Raw genomic sequence first — 19618 nt, 5'->3', positions numbered from 1 at the left:
AAGCTTTGGTGAACAAAGTGAGGCTTCTTTTGAATGCACTGAGGAATTACTTTCAGTTATAGGAAAATAAACACATACAAAGGAATGTTAAAAGGTAAATAACTTTATATATATATAAACTTGAATATATTGTAGGTTATGACATTATTTTCGAGACCGAGGTTTGGATCCTTGAAATTTACACTCAGTTTGAGACAACTGTAAGAATTTTTCCTTTAATGAAGTTTGATAGATGAATTGAGACAGTCTATTGTGGTTTTGGCACACTGTCCTGCCTCTCAACTTTAATGGCCATAAGATGAACCTCAGTGCATGAAAAAGAAAGCCTCTATTCTTAATTTTGAAATGTTGCAAAATGACATGGAAAATGAAAACTCTTATTTTCCCATACTGAAAAGTACAGATGCACTCTGAATTAACATTAATCAGAATAGCAAGCAATGGTACCTAAATGCAACTTTTCATAGTTTAAAATTATTAGAAACATTGTTTTGACTGCTAAGGCAGGGAGACAGCAATGCTGCTCCTAGGAAAAAAAAAAAAAAAAAAATCATCATTCACCTCCCAAGCAGGCAAACACTAGGTGCTTTTGAAGCCTTTTAAGATACTGCAAGAAAAAGTGCTTTCCAGGTAACTCATCTAGCAAGTTTGTGGCATGACTTAGTTGAAAGCTGTTCCAAGACATCAGATAAGTAAACCACAATTTAGAAGAGAGCTTTGAGAATGCAATTTTCTCAAAATTGAGAGAAACAACCAAGTGATTCAATTGAAAAAATTGCTTTCTTGGGCCAACTTCCTTTTGGAAGGGAGCTGAGAATTCCATTCCAAAAGATAAGCCATAGAAAAATACTAGGAAGAGTTTTTACATGTATAGATGAGTTTGGCTAGCCAGTCGCTGAGGAACGTGAGTGAAAGAAATCTTCATTCTGAATCTTAGCTAGTATTTTCTCAAACAAAAAACCAACACAAAACAAACCACAAAAACCCCCACCCAGTAAGATGAACACACAGGCACTGAAGCACACACATGAGTTGCCACTGGTGATCACACTATTTGAACTGCTTTGGTATGAACATGTCCTTTTCTCCAATAATTGACTGAAAGGTTGTGCGTACAGCATTAGAAGTCCATGTTTTCGAAGTTTAGCACAGAAAAACAGATCAAGTTTCTTTTGAATTTTTTCCCTATATTTATATTTTCCCACTTTGACACAACACTTTCCTGTACTTTTCTTTAAAAGTGTATATTTTAAAACAAATCATATCAAACAATTCAAGCAATTGGATTTAAATTTCTATGGACAAGCAAAGTTATAAGAAGTCGTCCTGACAAAGTCATTGTAAAGATGCAACAGGAATAATGAATACAGTTTTCTATACAATTCTATTTCAACTGTGCCTTCTGTAAATAACTGATTCAATTTCTTTGATTAAGTAAAGGAGAAAATAAATTCCTTTAGTTTTCACAGGTAACGGGAGGATGATCCCTCTCTCTACAGACTGTCTTGGAATTTAACATGAATAAGAGATCTTCAACATTATGCATTACCATTTCAGCAGGAAATGCAAACTGAAAGACCACAGAATTAATCAAAACCTCTTTTAAATGGATTAATTAAAAAACCCAAAACAACTTCATATATTTAGTTCTCAAAGCAGCTTCCATTCCACATTTAAGTCTTCTAAGTATCTGAACATTTTAATCACTGTACATATGAGCTGGAGCTTAGATGCCTTCCAGACAAATATAAAGTTGTAGCCAGAGATTAAAAAACCAAAACAAAACTGGAGCAGAGGGAAATAAAACTCTACATTCTCATATCGCACAATTCAAGTTTATTCCATTCATTCTTGCAACACAAACTTAAAAATACAGTATCATTTAGCATTCTGATGTCTATGAACCATGATAATGATGAACCCAACTGTGTCAAAACAGTTAACAATGGTGAAAAGAGGAAGTCAAATATCAAAATGCACAGAGCACTAGTTTTCTTCTGTCACTGCGTAGAAAGATGATTGTTTATCCATTTACAAAATATAATTAAGACAAGTTCATTTTGAAATTTCGCATGCAACACTGCAATTGCTTGCCTAGGACACTCCATTCTTACCAGCCTCTTCTACAAATAATTCAATCTTATGTTAAAGGATAGAGTTCCATTTGATTATCATATTTCTTTTCCCATTTGCTCCCCTTAAGAAAAAGGAGCAGAGGGTATTAAATTCAAAATATACTTCAGGTTATAACTTATTGAGCACAAATTTCAAAGAGAAAGGTTTAAGAACAGAGTAGATTTCCAAGTATATGAGATTCCAGTCTGAGAAAGTATTAAGTTCTGTTTATAGAATATAAAATGATTTATGGTTTGGTATTTTCATCTAGTTAGGACCTACTCAAAGACAGAGGCAGCCACCCATTAATTTTTCCATAATATAGCTAACAAGAAGGGAAGAAATGAACAAGCCCAGTTTCTAGACAACTAAAAAAGCATAAGCTTTTATCATTACTTTTTTTTTAATCCTGGGCAAAATGATCAATTACCTCTTAAGTAGTGCAAAAAGCAAAAAAGTATTTCTTCTTTATGAGCCAAACATTAAATGCCATCTTTTAACTATCTCAAAAGGCAGCTTGGGTATATATTACAGCCAAATTAACACTTGTCTCACTGAAGTCTGCATTTTTTTTTTCAAGTGAAGTAAGAAAAAATCAGGTGTCTACATAATTGTAGAAAAAGGGAGGCAAAATTGCCTCAGTGAATCACCAGAAGAGTTAGTACAAAGACGATGTTCATTTACTATAATGCTCAGTTGATTGAGAGTCAATGAGAGTTGAAGGGCAGGGCAGGAAAGAATGCAGAGGAAAAACCCAAAAAAATCCAAAAGCACTACGGCCAGACAACTCGACACTAATTAACACAAAAAACTTGAATAATCAAGTTTTCCACATAAGAACAGATTGCAGTTTTCTAGACTAGTATTTCAATAGCTAAGTATTTAGTAGCATAATACGGAGGCAAATTTATGCCAAAGATTGTTACTTTCATAGCTGAATAAAGAATTAAACCTATAGTCTGTGTTCACACTGTTACAATGACATGACAATCCAGCACTGATCAGAGATAAGATTAAACAGTTCTCTTTAAATAGTCATTAAAAGCCCTGTTCACCAAACATGCTTGTTCTTTTATCAGCAGCTCACCGACTGATTTATCACCGATTTCCAACCCTTCTGCTCTTCCTTGCCACTCATCTCCAAGAAGCAAATAGTAATTGCACTATACAGTTCATGGCCAGAGTTGATTGTTTTCTCCATTGCTTTTCTTATGGAATGTGTACACGTAAATCAGTTTCTGCTCTCATTTTACAGTTTAAATGCAAGGCTTTTTATAGCTGAGACATTCAATCATAATATGCAACATATGATTCAAGTAAAACTAAGTCTCCATTAAATATGAGTGGTAGTCACTAGCCTACTTCTATGTAACTTCTCACTTTCAACAGCGATATCAAAATAATACCAGCTACTTTTGTTTAAGAATTCAGCATGAGACATTATATACATTTGTTTTCTGTATTCTGTACGCTATCAGAAAGTTTGAAATCTGTATTCAAAAAAGAGGAAGATGTACAGTTTGTGGTATACACTTTTCTGTTATAAAACTTGTTATTCAATTTTGGGTGAATCAGCAGTCTAATGAAAATTTTCAAGATGAAACCCAGAAGTTCAGACATTCCTGAGGACTGTAAGATGTGACAGAATCCCTACAACATCATTTAATACCTTCCCATGAATTATCAAGGCTGTCATAGTACTGTCATACTTACTGGTACAGCAAATCTTATCTAAAAGTCCATGGATAATGTAGTATGGTTGCACTGGGAATTTTCACAACAAGCTCCATGCCTTAATGAACTTTAAGAGGTTCTTTCAGCCAACAATAAAACGCCAATTCAAAGATATGCAGAATTAAAAGTTTGGGTTCTTTCCTCCGGTAGTTAGAGCAAGACTTCTACTTGTACGTCTTCCTGTTCCTACCACCCAAACTTAGAAAGCTGACATGTATCTTTAAAGTTTACCAGAAAAGTTCAGCATCAATATTCACCTAACATGAATGTCCAAATCTGACTTCATTATCCTTGTGTACCAGCCTGTAGCTTTTGCACGTGTCTAAATTTTATGACACTAAGTAAAGAAATTCTATCTTACAATCCTTTTGGAAATAACTACAGTGACATTTTGAACTCTCTCAAGAACAGTTGCTTAAAATGTCTGCCCTGGACTAGAACAAATATGGGAAAAAAATCCAAAAGTACCTTGGCAGATATTCTGGAGTGTAACACCACAATGCCTCAACTGATCTTTCCTGGTTTACTTGAGTCAGGAAAACATTAGTGTGACATCCAATTAGTCAATATAAAGAACAGCTCCAATAACTAGTATCAAAAGTCCTCAAAACTGCAACAAAAGCTTTAGGCAGAATAAGAATAAAGCTACCTGCTGAGAGAGAAGAGAGAAAAGCAACCCAGCCACCTACATTACTACACTTCAGATTATGGCAGACACTAATAGCATGGGACTATTGTCTCCTTCACAATTAGTTTCAGGTACATAGCACAGTACTTCCATCTAAAGGAATCTTTCAACAAAAATCTTAGTACTAACCTAGGAGGTTTACAAGCCAAAAATTCAAGATCATGGTCTGTCTTCCTTCTTCCATTTTCGTGAGAAATGGGAAGAGATTGTGCACTGACAAGAAGTGCTACAGGAACACTGTTCCTAATAGTTTTCAACCCTCTCCAAACAGATTATCTTTGATACAAGCCCCTAACTAGTCTGATTCATGAAGAATTTCCCTCCCCCCCAGAGTATTTAGCTGAAGAAGCTGGAAGATGCAAAGAGTGACAGACAGGCAGCAGTGTGAGGCCACAAGAGAGGCATTTAAGATATCAGTCCATCCGTCACTGAAGAAGAGTTTTGATTGCCTGGTTGTCAGTGGCTTCAAAGGCAGTTAGTCCATCTGGGCCTTTCACAGTCTTATCAGCACCCTGTAAAGACATTGAGAAGGACTGTCAATTCACAAGGCCAGGCTGTATTAGTATTAAGTGTGTCACAACAGTTATTTACCTTGGATAGTTATATTAATTACATACGGCTTTCTAGTGCAGTGCATTGTTTTCATTTAGAAACTAAACCGCCAAGATTCATGTACAAAACTATCTGGCATGCAGCTAATCTAAGTTTCAAACTTTACAATTAGAAATAAAAAGTCACATAACTTTTGTCACACAGCAAGTTGCAATATCAACAAATTATCAATTAATCTTGGATAGAAACAGAAGGATTTTTGTTTGTTTTTACTCTTATGAATGCAAGAATTCAGCGTTACGCACTTGACAAAATCTGTGGTGCAAAAAGCTTTTTCACACGCTAAATTAGACAGTTAACATCTGGAAGTGCTTACTTATTATTCTATTAAAAATATAAAATCATACTATTTTCTTTCTATATCATAAAAGACTACATCCATCTAGGATTGTGCTTCTCTCCCATTTTGAAAAAATCCCTATTGCTACATACATAATAACCACCACCAAACCATGAAATCACTCCAAGTCCAAAACTGATAAAGTTTGTTTTGAATGAACTATGCATACAACTAAGAGGCAACAAAACAGAATAGGGAGATAACAGAAGTATAGAGGATAACAGAAATGCACCAACTAGACAAAGTGCAGAATAGCAAGCACAAACACAGCCTCAGTGCTAGGATTATGGAAGGACAGCAGAAGAAGAGAAGCAGAGAGCGATTAGCTACTCATGTTTGAGCACTGTGCAGTCATATACCTAAAAAGGAAAACCCAGATTAGATTGTAAATAGGGTAAAGGGATAAATATTATTAGAGAACACAGGACTGACTACAGAAATAGAGAGATGTTTCCTGAAAATAAGGTTAGACTCCAGAACAACTTTTCTTGAGAAGACAGGCAAGTGTAAGACCTTTTAAATATGTGTATTTGCTCAATCAAAATGACAGGAAAAAAGACTGTGGGTACAAGACACACTTTTTCAAGAGCATGTACTACAGAGATTTGTCTTTATGTATAAACCCTCTGTAGAAGAAGTACAAATCCTTTCTCACACTACAAGGAAGTGCACAGATTAATAGTTACTATTAAGGACACCCAATCACTTTTTAAGAACATAATGGACCTAGAATTTCCAGAGGTTCTTTACTGATAAAATATTATACACTAAAGCCCCACTAAATTTCCATACGTACTACCACGTCTGTTCCCAAGACAAGTCTCAGCCTAATAAGCTTCCCATTGTAACTGTTTCCAAAAATCTAATAAACTGGATCTGATATTAGAATGAATCATAGAATGGTTTGGGTTGGAAGGGACCTTAAAGATCATCTAGTTCCAGCTTCCACTAGACCAGGTTGTTCAAAGCCCCATCCAACCTGGCCTTGAACACTTCCAGGGATGGGGCATCCACTTCTCTTGGAAGTCTGTTCCACTGCCTCACCACCTTCATTGTAAAGAATTTCTTCCTTGTATCTAATCTCTTTCAGCTTAAAGCCATTACCTCTTGGCCTATCACTACATGCCCTTGTACAAAGTCCCTCTCCAGCTTTCTTGTAGGCCCCCTTGAGCTACCAGAAGGCTGCCATAAGGGCTCCCCAGAGCCTTCTCTTCTCCAGGCTGAAGAACTCTTAACTGTCTCAGCCTACCTCTGATAATTTTTGTGGCCCTCGAATGGACTTGCTCCAACAGCTCCATGTCCATATGCTGGGGGCCCCAGAGCTGCATGCAGTACTACAGGTGGGGTCTCATGAGAGAGTGGGTAGATGGGGAGAATCACCTCCCTTGAACGGCTGGCCAGGCTTCTTTCGATGTAGCCCAAAAAGCTGACCATATTCTAGGCTGCAAGCTTATATTGCCAGGCCATGTTGAGCTTATCAACCAAGACCCCCAAGTCTTTCTCTTCAGGGCTGCTCTCGATACATTCTCTGCCCAGCCTGTATTTGTGCTTGGGATTGCCCCAAAAATCATGTGCAGAACCTTGCAATTGGCCTTGTTGAACTTCATGAGGTTTGCATGGGCCCACCTCTCAAGTCTGTCGAGGTCCCGCTAGACAGCATCCCTTCCCTCCACTGTGTCGACCACACCACACAGATTGGTGTCATGAAACTTGCTGAGGGTGCACTCAACCCCAAATTGCTATGATCTGCTACCAATACTACTTTTCACATCATAAAATATCTCCCTCAAACACCTGAATATTCACAAGTAATCTGCCATTCTAAAAAGATGTGTTTACAGTGGTTTCTAAGGCTGTGTTTGGTGGCAGTCAGCTGTGGGGGCAGGGAGACATGCTTCTGCTATCAGGGAAAGAGCCTGAGAAAATGAAATTATATTGGGAACTCCAGTAAAGAATTTAGAGGGGGATATTTATAATTGCAGTAACTCCTTCCAAGCAGCTCATTTTCTCTAGTACCTTTCAGGAAGCAGAACACATACAAAACATTTAGCGCACATGCAACAAATTCACTCCAGGACAGGTGCAAGCCTAACATTTACATCTCTCCTGTTACCGTGTAACATCCTCATCCCAAACAGTAGGCTCCACACTGCAGTATCACTGTTCTACTCAGCATGAACATGAGCTGAATCATTCTGTTCCTAAGAAGTGACATTGTAAACACACACTTAGGCTGAAACCACTGAAACTCACCGCTTGTGAAACATTTATTTTTTTTCTCCTGAAAAAAACACAACTGAGATTTAACAGGTATTTTAACAGTTGCCATCTTGGCTGTCCTAGAAGAAAGGCAACCATGAAAGAAGTAATGGCTTCTTTTGCAGGTGTTGGTTGTTTCTACTGCTTAGATAGCACTCTCAAATTAGAATCCATATGGAAATCAAAGGGCTTCAAAGCTGTTCTTTGATGTTAAGCTCAGAAAACCCGAAGGAACTCAGACTTGAAGGAAAATGGAACTATGCAGTAACTGACCAACTGTATTCATCTTGAATCAGAGTTTAAAGAACTTATAAACCTCTCCACCAACGTACCAGCATTTTGGGTATAAAAAATGTAACTGTTAAAAGTTCTCTTCATACTTTAAAGTTACTGCAGCTAATTTAGACATAGGACTGCTTTCCACCCTCATGCACATTTGTACTTCAGAAAAGTTACAGATATGCAAGTCCTGACTTTCTAAAACAGCTTTACTGAATGTAGGATAAGAGGGTCATGATTACCTAAGGAGGACACCGTTTAATAAACTCTGTGTTAATAAATTAGGAGAACGGCCCCTTAGCTAGGCTGAAAGATTTCTGCCTGCATTTAATATAATGAGAAGAAATAATAAAGTTCAGGTCAATAGGACTTTAATTTTCAGAAGTACAACACTGCCTGGAAGCAAGTTTAATGAAAAGTTATAGAAGTATGATGATTCTACAGTATTCTCTACTTCCTCAGAATAAAAAGTATTAACAGATTATGTTTGCATTTATGTTGTTTTCTTAAATTACACACAGAAATACATATAAACTCTTCTTTCCTTGGCAGGGTGATAACAAACAAGAATGTCTGCCGTCTTACGCCACTGAGCAAATCACAAGCATTAAACATGCTCTGAAGGCAGTAAAATAGCTGCTAGGGTAACACTGCAGTTCAGGGGGAAAAAACCAACAAACAGCAACCCCAAAACATGAAGGCAGCAAAGGCAATGCAGAGCTGTCACCAAACCCTGTGAAACTGGAACTGAGGGCACTTAGTTAAGCTGGTAGAAGATTGGTACTCAGAATGAGTTGCCAGATGAAACTATGAAGGCAGATGTCCGTTTGTTCAAAAAAGGATATGGATGAATTCAGGCACAACAAATTATAACATTTCTTAAAGGGGATAGATATGCGTACCTCTGAAGTCCCTAATACAACTATGAATGAGGGGAATAGGTGAGCAGAAGTGCTCATACTCACATCCCTTCCCAAATGTCATCCCTTCTGCCACTGTCAGAGGTGGAAAAAAAAAAAGTGCTAAATTGCCTAACTCAATAGGATATTTTTTAACACATTTTTAGTAAAAAGCAGAGATCAAATTGCATTAGATATTTAAAATCTAAAAAACCCAGAACTATCTTGAAAACTGAACAAATGGGTGTGATTTATCAAATCTTTTGCAACAAACCTCATCCTCCATTAGAAGCATTCAAAACAGTTTGTTTATTGTAACATCGCAGTGGCTTCTACACTAAAAATCTTTTTAAATTACAATCTCAAAAACAAGATTCTTAAAGAAAAACATTGAACAATTTGAATTTTGTATATTTTTGCTTTTCAAATAGGCATCCCTTAAATCTGCTATTCCTAAAAAGCAAACTGAAATACAGTGATGTTGCTTCAGTCCAGTTTTTAGTACTCATTACTTAATCTGTTATTCTGTAGAAGGCTGGCACATAAGATGAGCAAAATAAAACTTTGGTGTTTTGGAAGACAATTCAGTTCAGACTTTGTCAAAAGCTACTAAAAATTAATTTTCTCCCCAGTAGTAGAATATGGTCCACTATTATGTTACTTAACATTATTAATAGTTCTGAAAAGACAGAGGTGAAAAAAATGAACAAAAGATCGGTCAATTCTGCTTCATTTTGAGGTCACAACATGCTGCAAACAACTTCACTGTTTAAAATTATAAAGACTATTTTAATATACCTCAAATTCCTAGAAAAATATTTTTAAGATTAATAAAAAGGAATAACTTCTGTTTATGTAGTAGTAGGACAAGCCCTACCTCTGAACTTTAAGCAGGAAATGCTCTTTAGACCAACTGTAGTTACTTTCATCTATTACAGTAAGTGAGAGCAAAACATTTTCAACTGAAACTCAGACACTGATAGAGCAGTTTTAGGCATCACAGCCTCCATAGGTGTGCTCATGGTGATGTCCGTGGTATAATATTACACACACTTTCATAAACTTGAAAAATATCCTACAAATTCCCAGAACTATTTCTAGGCTATATACTGTATTGGTAAGACTTGATAGTTTAAAAAGGAAGAATTATTAAAAAGGGCAGTTCTATAGGAATAGGCAACATGAATTCTTCAAAAGATATGTTTTAAAGGATACGGTATTTTGATTTCTAGCCTGACCAAAAAGAGTGTTTATTAGAAAAGCTTGTCTCAACTCTGACTTAGAGCATTTACACTACTTCTGGTAGCCATAACACCTTAAGATTTAACTCATTCTACTCTATTAAATTCACCTATCCCTTGTTGATGACAGTAAAAACCATCTTCACCCATTGTTTATTTCAGTACCTGAGTCTTTCAATTTTTAAGAATTAATATGACACTGTATATTACCTACAGGTAACTGTAGGTTAATTAAGCTTTTTGGAGGCTGATCTAGCATACATGTAGCAGCTGTTTGTTAATCTAAACATCAAAATCTTGTGCCCAAATGGAAGGTAAAGTCTTCTCTAATGTACAGAAAAGTTTCAAGTGTAAAACCTCACATTTAATTCCGCCCCCCCACACACACACACTTAAATGTTTTACAGTTTTATAACAACTTTGTGATTTCAGACCAGCATTGGAGCTTTAACCCTTATAGATCTGGAAGGAGTGACACTCCTTGAACATTTTAAACATGCCAACAAAAACTTTGGTTTTAATCTTTAACTTTAAATTGTCACATTATCGATGTTTTAGTTTAGTTCATATTGGGCAGACCTGAACCACCAGAGATGGCCACAACTGTGCTATGTTGAAAACCATTTAATGAATCCAATCTGTGAAAATCATGGCAGTAATTGATTGTGGTTGATCACTACGATTAGCACAATAGCAGTGCTTGAAACCACTCGATCAACTGTAATCTCAATTTTTGAAGTTTTAAAACTACATTTAAGTTTCTTATGTAATAAATCAAACTGAGCATTACTGATTCCAAAATTAGAATATCTAAACAAGGCATCAGGAAACTCACTGAAATGATAACTTCAGAAGAAAGCATGTAATAAAGGCCCTTTTGAGAAACTCCTTTGGAAGATTTACGTTAGGTGTTTTTCAGTTATCCTGTGCATGCACTGTAATTATGAGAGCAAAGTCTTATAACTATTTCACTTTGTTTTGAACAATGCAAGTTGTTTTATTTATGCAATGTAACTGTATGTTGATTATATCTGTTTTTTTCATATTGGAAAAAGTGTCTAAACTTGAATACCAACAGACATTATTGTAATATGTGAAGCTACAGTTCAAAGTACTTTAATCATAAAACTGTAATTCAACAAAATGTTTTTTACTATGCTTCATGAATAGAAAAAAATGCAAAATATTGGGGATCAAATCTATCCAACCATTCTAATGGGTGAAGACTCAGGTTTTGGGTTTGGGGTTTTTTTCCCCTCTAAAACACTGTCAACAACTTCAATACTGGACAAAGGATTTACCAGAGCGAAAACAACATTCTAGAGCTGTGTGCTTTCTGAAGCTGCAAAATAACTGCTTAAAACTGCTGGAGTACTCATTTGCAACCACTAATGAATATTTAAATCACATTTCAAAAACTTCCTATAAAACCTACCAGAAAATTCCATCAGATGGTTCTTTTTTTCAGTACTTAATTCACCATTTTTAATGAATATACTTTCCAAGGTCAAACCAAATGTTAAGGGATTACTTGCCTTTCACAGATCACACTTTAAATGATTGCAGGATTCTAAGAAGAAACTTAATAGCTAAATCACTTGGTTTGGGGAGCTCTTAATACACCTCCAGAGACAGTGACTTGAAAAGCTAAAGTGTTAAAACACAGACAAGATTATGGAAGGAGTTCTGCAGTTTTCCTGTTGCTCCAGTTTTAATATGCAGCCAAATTCTACAGAATCACCAGCTGGTTTAGAAAATGTTAAATATGTCATAATTTGGAGCCACAGTTGACGCAAAACAGAATTTAATGCATTCTTAGGGGCATAGTGGGAGGGAAGAGGCAGGGAATAAGATCTATTAAATCTAAACTTACCCAGAAGTAATCAGTTCCAGTTCCCTGAAACTGCACAAGGGAGGTATAGCAGCACGGTATACTCTGTTCTGGCAGGTATAATATTCTAGACTTTCTTACTTCTACCAGTGAAACCCCTCCTCTGAGCATGTAACTACAGCTTTTTTTCAAGCATCTATTTTGCTTCCCACCTCCTTGAAGTCTCATGCTACCTGCAGTTACAGCTGAATGTTACTTCCCATACAAAGGTTAAAACCACTGTTATTAACCTGAACTGGTATTCAGATTTTGCCCTGCCTATTTCTTTGTAAAGGTTTTTAATATTTTTATTTTCATTGCTAAAATGAAGCAATGATAAGCTTTTTTTTCTTAGAAAATGCATATATTTGATTACAGGTACATTTCCCAGACAATGAAACTGTGCATTCCGACAACATGATTCCCTGTGATCAGGTACTTCCAGACACCCTCCCAACATAAGCTTCTAGACAAATTTAATTTTCCACAGACCTTATACTGCACAGCTAAGGGATTCAGACTTGCATGGAAACAAAACAAAAACAACAAAAGGAATATAGCTGTGGCAAAAGTTATGCAAGGGCTAAATAACCTTTAGCTTGACTATTTTTTTTTTCATAGAAGAAAAGTTGTAAGGCTGCATTAATCCCTCAGATACAACAATATCTCAGCTACCTGCTGTCAAATGACAATAGCTAGTGCTTTCTTTAGTTTACTGAAACTAGTAAAAATCAAACCAGGCTTTCAAAATGATGATGACAAACAGGCTTGCAAAATATTTTCCCCAGTTCTTCAAGAATAAACATGAAGTATGGTAATAAAGGGAAACAGACCAGTTGTGCCTTTGCAATTAATAGTATAAAGCAAGTGTGGGTATAAGGGACACTACAGGGCTAGCTAAAGGGACTTCATCCTTCCCATCCGCTCCATGTCTCTTATTCTCAAATTTCATCTGAAATTCATTCATCTCCTACAGAAACTGTCAGAACAGTCAGCTGAGCAAGTATTTAGTACGTGGCAACAAGCAAACACCACCTGCCATTTACAAGGAAACAACACAGAGATCAGGTGAGCAGTAAAACAGAGAAACTAGGTTCTATCATACATCTGCAAAAACTGTAATCAAACCCAGGAGGCCACCCTCTAGAACAGGCAGGTCACATTGCAAAAGCACTGAGAAAAATTTCCAAGGCAGCAGCTGAAGTGAAACTGATGATACCTCCGTTCCGTCTCTTGATTTGGCACCAGCATTTCTCGAATTCCGTAAACTAACACAAGGAGCTAAATCCACAACAGAACTTTAATTTAAAACCACTACAGGACACCACAAACTAAACTTCTGAAGACAGCTCAGGTGTTTGGCTGAGCAGATTTAAATGTGACTGCACATTGGCTGTACGTTACAAAGCATCCAGTGGCAATGCCTACTTAATCAGGTCACCCTCCATCTCCACAGACCCTTATCAATCCTTACAAGGCTACCGAGGTGGGTTTTTTTTTGTAAAGTCTTGCTAGATTCCTCACTCATTTCCAAACGCTGCCATACAAAATCCATTTTAGGGGACTGGTAATAGTGTAGAGACTCCTCAGCCCACTGAATGTTTTGTCTTGTCAAACTATAGCCTCAAAAGCTAATTTAATAATAGAATACTTCAAATTGCCCAAGGAAAGGGCCATTTATAGATCATATACCACACCTTTCCACTTTGTTTCTTCAGACAGCTGCACGTTAAATTATATTTCCCTACTACAGTGTCATGGTTTAACCCTGGCTGGCAACCAAGCACCACAAAGCCACTCGCTCACTCCCCCCTGCCCCCCACAGGATAGGGGAGAGGACTGGAAAAGTAAAAGTGAGAAAACTCATGAACTGAGATAGACAGTTTAATAGGTAAAGCAAAAGCCATACACGCAAACAGAGCAAAATAAGGAATTCATTCGCTACTTCCCATCAGCAGGCAGGTGTTCAGCCATCTCCAGGAAAACTGGCCTCCATCAGGCATAACAGTTACTTGGGAAGACAAACGCCGTAATACCAGATGTCCCCCCTTCCTTCTTCCCCCAGTTTATATACTGAGCATGACATCATATGGTATGGAATATCCCTTTGGCTAGTTTGGGTCAGCTGCCCTGGCTGTGTCCTCTCACAATTTCCCCTGCCCCTCCAGCCCTCTCGCCAGCAGGGCCTGAGAAACTAAAAAGTCATTGACTTGGTATGAACATCACCCAGCAGCAACCAAAACCATGAGTGTGCTATCAACTTTGTTCCCACACCAAACCCAAAACACAGCACTGCACCAGCTACTAAGAAGAAAATTAACTCTATCCCAGGATATGCAGCCATGAATGCCCAGAACGAAATTATTCCAGAATTAAGGTTGATAGTTAGATCTTTTGAATTTTCAGAAAGAAGCTCATTTATGTAACTTAATAAACATTCAAGTCCTTGAAAGCCACAAGATTTAGACATAAGGCATGCAACACAACAACTCTCCCAGCAACAGTAATTTTACTCAGCTGACCAAACCTAGCCACAGGTAATGAATGGTGGTGATAATTTTGACCTGACAATGTACAGTTCTATTCCAGACTTGAACACCAGCATGATGGAAAGTTGAATACATTGAGGAATGGCAGACACTGAAGTTGGCTGATAGAAAGCCTTCAAGGACAAGTCAGATAGTCATCTACTCTACAACAGTGCCATTCTTAAAAATGACTTGAAGATAACCTCTTGGGATCCCTTCCAGGCTTTTTAAAAATTATTTAATCCGCATGCTAGATATGGTTGAACCTGATTTAAGTTTTTCCTCAACATATTCCAACAAATACTGCAGAATAAAATAGAAAATTCTGCTTCTGAGACAGAGTGCTTATCAAGGTATCACCCTGCTATGGTACTGTCAAACCAGATCAGTGCTTCAGGGAGCTCTTGAGAATTTGAAACATCTCTCCTTCTACTGCCTTCACATAAAACTTCACATATGGTCAGCTCCCAGAGGAATCTTGCTTCCCCAGAAGCTGTGAAGCCATTTGATTCTGATGCATTGCTAACCCCAGTGAACAAGAACAGGTTAGCTGGTTGTGACTATAGCAAGAATGGCTGGAAGCACTACTTGAAAGTTGGAATTGGCTTTATACTGCTTCTCAGAAAACAATCGGACAAAAAGCTAGTTTAGGAGTAGGAACAATGTCTTTAGTCTTGCTCCTCCTGCTGTCAGTCCAAATACAGTCTAACACTTAAGTTTTTGGTAAGAAAGGAAAACACAGTTAATGTCACCTGTGTGTTCAATAAATGCATATAATTAGCATAACAACTCTTGCTCTATATAAGTCCAAATGGGTCCACCAGCTTTATAATTAATAACAGCTTCTGAGGAGAAAAGGAGCATCTTCTCTCCAGACCAATGGAAGAACTGGTTTTTTACTTGTCTTTATAGTGTTTATTCTCTTCTGTTGAAAAGGGTGATAGGGAACAGAATTAGAACTATGTCATGTCATTTCTCCCACCTTACCACTAAAAGAGCAATGCATATAAAAGACAGTTTGACACATCACATCCAGTGGATTAGATAGATTTCAATGGATTCATAAAAGCTGTGTAGCTCAGATGTCATAACTACATGTCTAAAAAAATCCTAATCCTCAACTCTTGCAGGTGAGTGACGGTCTCTTCTCCTGAGTAACAAATGAGAGGAGAAGAGGAAATGGCCTCAATATCTGGGGAGGTTCAGAGTAGATACGAAGAAAAAATTCTTCACTAAAAGGATAGTCAAAGCATTTGAACAGGCTGCCCGTCTTCACTAAAAGGATAGTCAAGCATTTGAACAGGCTGCTCAGGAAGGTAGTGGAATCACCATCCCTGGAGGTATTTAAAAAGGTGCGTAGACATGGCATTTAGAAACATGGTTTAGCAGTAGACTTTGCCAGTTTACAGTTGTACTCTGTGATCTTAAGGGTCTCTTCTGAACTAAATGATTCTATGATTCTATCAGTTCAGCTGTATATGGATGGCCAGCGATTCCCAGATAAACCACCAGCCTTCACTATTCCAAAAAAAGTCATTTGTATTTTAGACACAGCGTCATCACAGCATTCAAATTCCATGTGTGATAAGCATTAGCTAAGAAAAATGAAACAGTCCTTTCTGAGGAATACCAAGAGCAAACTGCTTTATCATAGGAAAGTCCTGTTGAAAGTTAGTTGAAATTCCATAAAACAAATGGTTGCTTTAAGGGACAACAGTTGGTGTAATGTCTTCAACTATTAGTATAATCTACAGAAAATTCCAAGTCACGTGGCGTACATGAAAACTTTTGTAGAGACTGAACTGATAAGAGCCAGGATAGGTCCCCCAATGTCTTTCAAGTAAAGCCCTTATGAGTGTAACGTGTTTCTAACATGAGCTTTGAAGAAGCTCGGCTGTGTTTTACTGTGCAACTGCATGATCACCAGTATCAACAATAGAAAGCACAGGTTTGCAGCAGCCCAGACTACTTCAATTTAAGATCAACTGGCCATTCTAATAATTCTAGTCAGTTTAAGAGCTTAGAATCTTGATTCAGTGTCTCTATATGTATTTATTACCCTCTGAAAGTGAATTACGCCCAATTATTTTTAATGGGTTTACTGCTTTCAGCGGAAGAATGTTTAAAAAATGCTTTGCAGTCACACCATGTGAAGGAGTAAACAGCTTATTCCATCATATGAATGAATCTTCTTCAGTAACAGAGTTTACAAAAATCCTACAGTGTCATCTTGACTAAGCTAACCTTTTTCATAATTGATACTTTTATTAAGGTACATTTTCTGCATTTTATATTCAATTAAGGTCTGAAACACTACTTGGAATGACCTTCCTCCTCTCAATAGTTCAAGAGTCTCACATGAAAAGTTTATGAACATTCCCACAACTCACAGTACTAGAAGGCAGTACAGAATGTTAACTTAAAACAATTCAATTCCCAAATCAACAACTGCATCCAACAATTATTTATATTACATCTAATCTTATCAGATCAAGAAGAACAATCTCTTCTTCCTTACAAAATTTTAACTTGATCAAACTGCTAGCTTTTTTATATTTGTAATATGCACATACACTAAGGAGATACGCATCACTGTGTTAATCGGTTCTCAGAACTTATGAAAGTACAAAATAATACTCGTTATTTTTGTTTTCCGGTTTAAATTACGTTAAGGAGGTTACTGACTTTAGTCCAAAAGCTTAAGGTATATGCTATGACAGAGGCCATGTATGCAAGAGATCAGCTAACAGGGTAAATGAAGGCAGCTGAAAGTAGGTACATGTAAAATAATGAAGCTTTTTAGCAGTAAATAGAAGTGTAATATTTCAAAAGCAACAAAGAACAGCTTTGAAGAAATCTTAAATATATTGATTGGTCCTTTTTTTTTTTTTTTCATTTGCAGTTCCATTACTTACATACACTAACATGAGACATTCTTAATATTTTTCCTGTATTTGGAGTTACAATAAAATATACCCATTCCAAAAGTAACTAGGAAAAACACTGAACAAAGTTAAACAGTAATTTTTAAAACTTTCAACAAAGGTGGAACTACCTAAACTCCAAGGTATCTCCTGTCAAAGAACATTGAAAATCAAACGATGTTACAAACTGTGTGACAACAGATGTTCAAACAAGGGTCGTAGGATAATTGTATTAAGAGAAAGAACAATCTCTTAATATACGATCTGCCTCAGAGTGAGCTGATGAGCAAAGTTTCAGTTCATAAATACTTCATCAGCTAGCCCATGTGAATGGAAGCAATCAGATGTAGTACAACATTCAGCTCTGCATGAAGAAACCTGAAAGTAATATAGGCTTTCCCAAACTACTGAGTTGAGGTTAGAAAAATGTTCCTGCATCTCCTAGTCCAAGTTTACTTTAACATTCTGCACACTTTGTAATATTGCCTGATCTTTATGACTCTTGAACTTAACCAATGCCATTGAAATTGTAGCAAGTACAGAAATCAATACATTCTCACAAGCTGCGTGAAAAACAGCTGGTTCAGGAAGGACCTTAATCCTTAATGCCCTTGCTGACAGAGACTACTATGAATGCACAACCCTTACTAGCTGCCTGACAATTCATGTGTGAACTCAAGTTTTGAGGAATCTTATTTATTAATTGAGCAACTTAGAACACAAAACACTTCAGAACAGAAATGGAGAGAAATACAACATGGCAAAAGGGTAACTTTTCTTGTAATGTGTATATAATGATCCTAAATGAAGGATCAGTCCTCACAACAAGTTTAAGCAAGTTGGATGTACCACTTGAATCCTAAATTAACCCACACAGTATTTCTTCACAGAAAGGCATAACTAACATTAGACAGGATCAGAGAAGTGAAGAAAAGTGCAATTCATGCAGCATTAAGGCAGTTAACGGAAACTTTACCTTCGAAGTGGCATATGGAAACATTACGCAGCATGAAATCCTTTGGTCAAATTATTTAAATTTGTTCATATACTGAAAACGCACTGTTAACCTCTTTTCAATGTAAGTGAGGTGTTAACAAGAAGGAGCACATATGAATGGAGACAAAACATTGCCTGAATTAACTACTGCTTCGTGAAATGGATCACCTTTGTAATACAAATCAAAGGGAGAACAGAAACAGATCAAGTTTATTCTCCCCAGGACAAAATTTACAAACACTATTAATAGAGAAACTTGTCTTCCTACTTTTTACTTCCCCACACTCTGCCAACCCAGATGGGTTTTCAGTCATCTGGCAAAAGCAGGAGGGAAACCACACCTCTGAGCAATTTCACAGTGGAGATTCCATCACATGAAACACTTAAACAGCTGCCAAAGCTAAATCCCACTCCTCCCTGTCTGATGAAGGATAACATTTTTTTTCTTGCCTGATTTGTTGTTTATTGCTCTATAGCTGGAGCGCATAGTACTTTTAGTGGTCACTACTACTACTGCTACACTACAAAAGTCCTGGAACTTTCTTCTTCAGCTATCTTCTCCATAATCAGTGTATCCTTTTGTAGGCAACCAAATGGAAAAAACAATTTAACACCAAGGAAAGCCCAGAAGGGTGGGAACAACAGCAGGAGATGAAAATCGTTAATAGAACAGGGGGTGGAGATTCCCTGAGCCTGTCCAAGGAAGGTCTCAAACACTTGCAAGATCAAACAAAAGTTTACTTTGTATGACCCTGAAGAGGAACTAAAGACTGATAAGAGAGAATAGCCTGCTGAAGGATGGGTAATGGGCCAAGAAGCAGCGGAGTCCGAAGTTTTCTGCAATAACTGGGGGAAGATAAATGTGGAAAGGGGAGATCCCAACCACGGGCTCAATTCAATGCCAAAGGACGTGCCCTGCTTGCGCCCCCCAAAGAAGCATGTGTGCTAATTTACATGGCAAGCAAAGCTGATTTAAGTAAGAGGTAGTCCACATTAAAGGATAAGAATAAAAAAAAGGAAGGCAAGTACCATTTTGGGGGGGAATAAGAAAAAAGAAGTGACTTCCGGATGAGTGCTCCTACAAGAAACACCCCGTCGGCAGGACCGATGCTAGACCCAGGACTGGTGATCCC

At 37.2% G+C, this 19618-nt stretch overlaps 1 protein-coding gene across 2 annotated transcripts in view; it reads right to left on the bottom strand.

Moving 5' to 3' along the window:
- Positions 1–1819: 1819 nt before the first annotated feature.
- MTPN (myotrophin) overlaps positions 1820–19618 on the bottom strand; it is a 44374-nt gene continuing 26575 nt past the window's right edge. For both annotated transcript variants that reach the window (XM_037388835.1, XM_037388836.1), the window contains exon 4: positions 1820–5049. In XM_037388835.1, the coding sequence (XP_037244732.1) occupies positions 4963–5049 (87 nt within the window). In that variant the 3' untranslated portion in view covers positions 1820–4962. The remainder of the gene's footprint in view (positions 5050–19618) is intronic.

The sequence above is a fragment of the Falco rusticolus genome, chromosome 5 (assembly GCF_015220075.1).
Source record: "Falco rusticolus isolate bFalRus1 chromosome 5, bFalRus1.pri, whole genome shotgun sequence".
Classification (NCBI taxonomy): Eukaryota; Metazoa; Chordata; class Aves; order Falconiformes; family Falconidae; genus Falco; species Falco rusticolus.
Note: the sequence above shows the minus strand (reverse complement) of the source record. Positions and strands in the feature narration are given on the sequence as shown.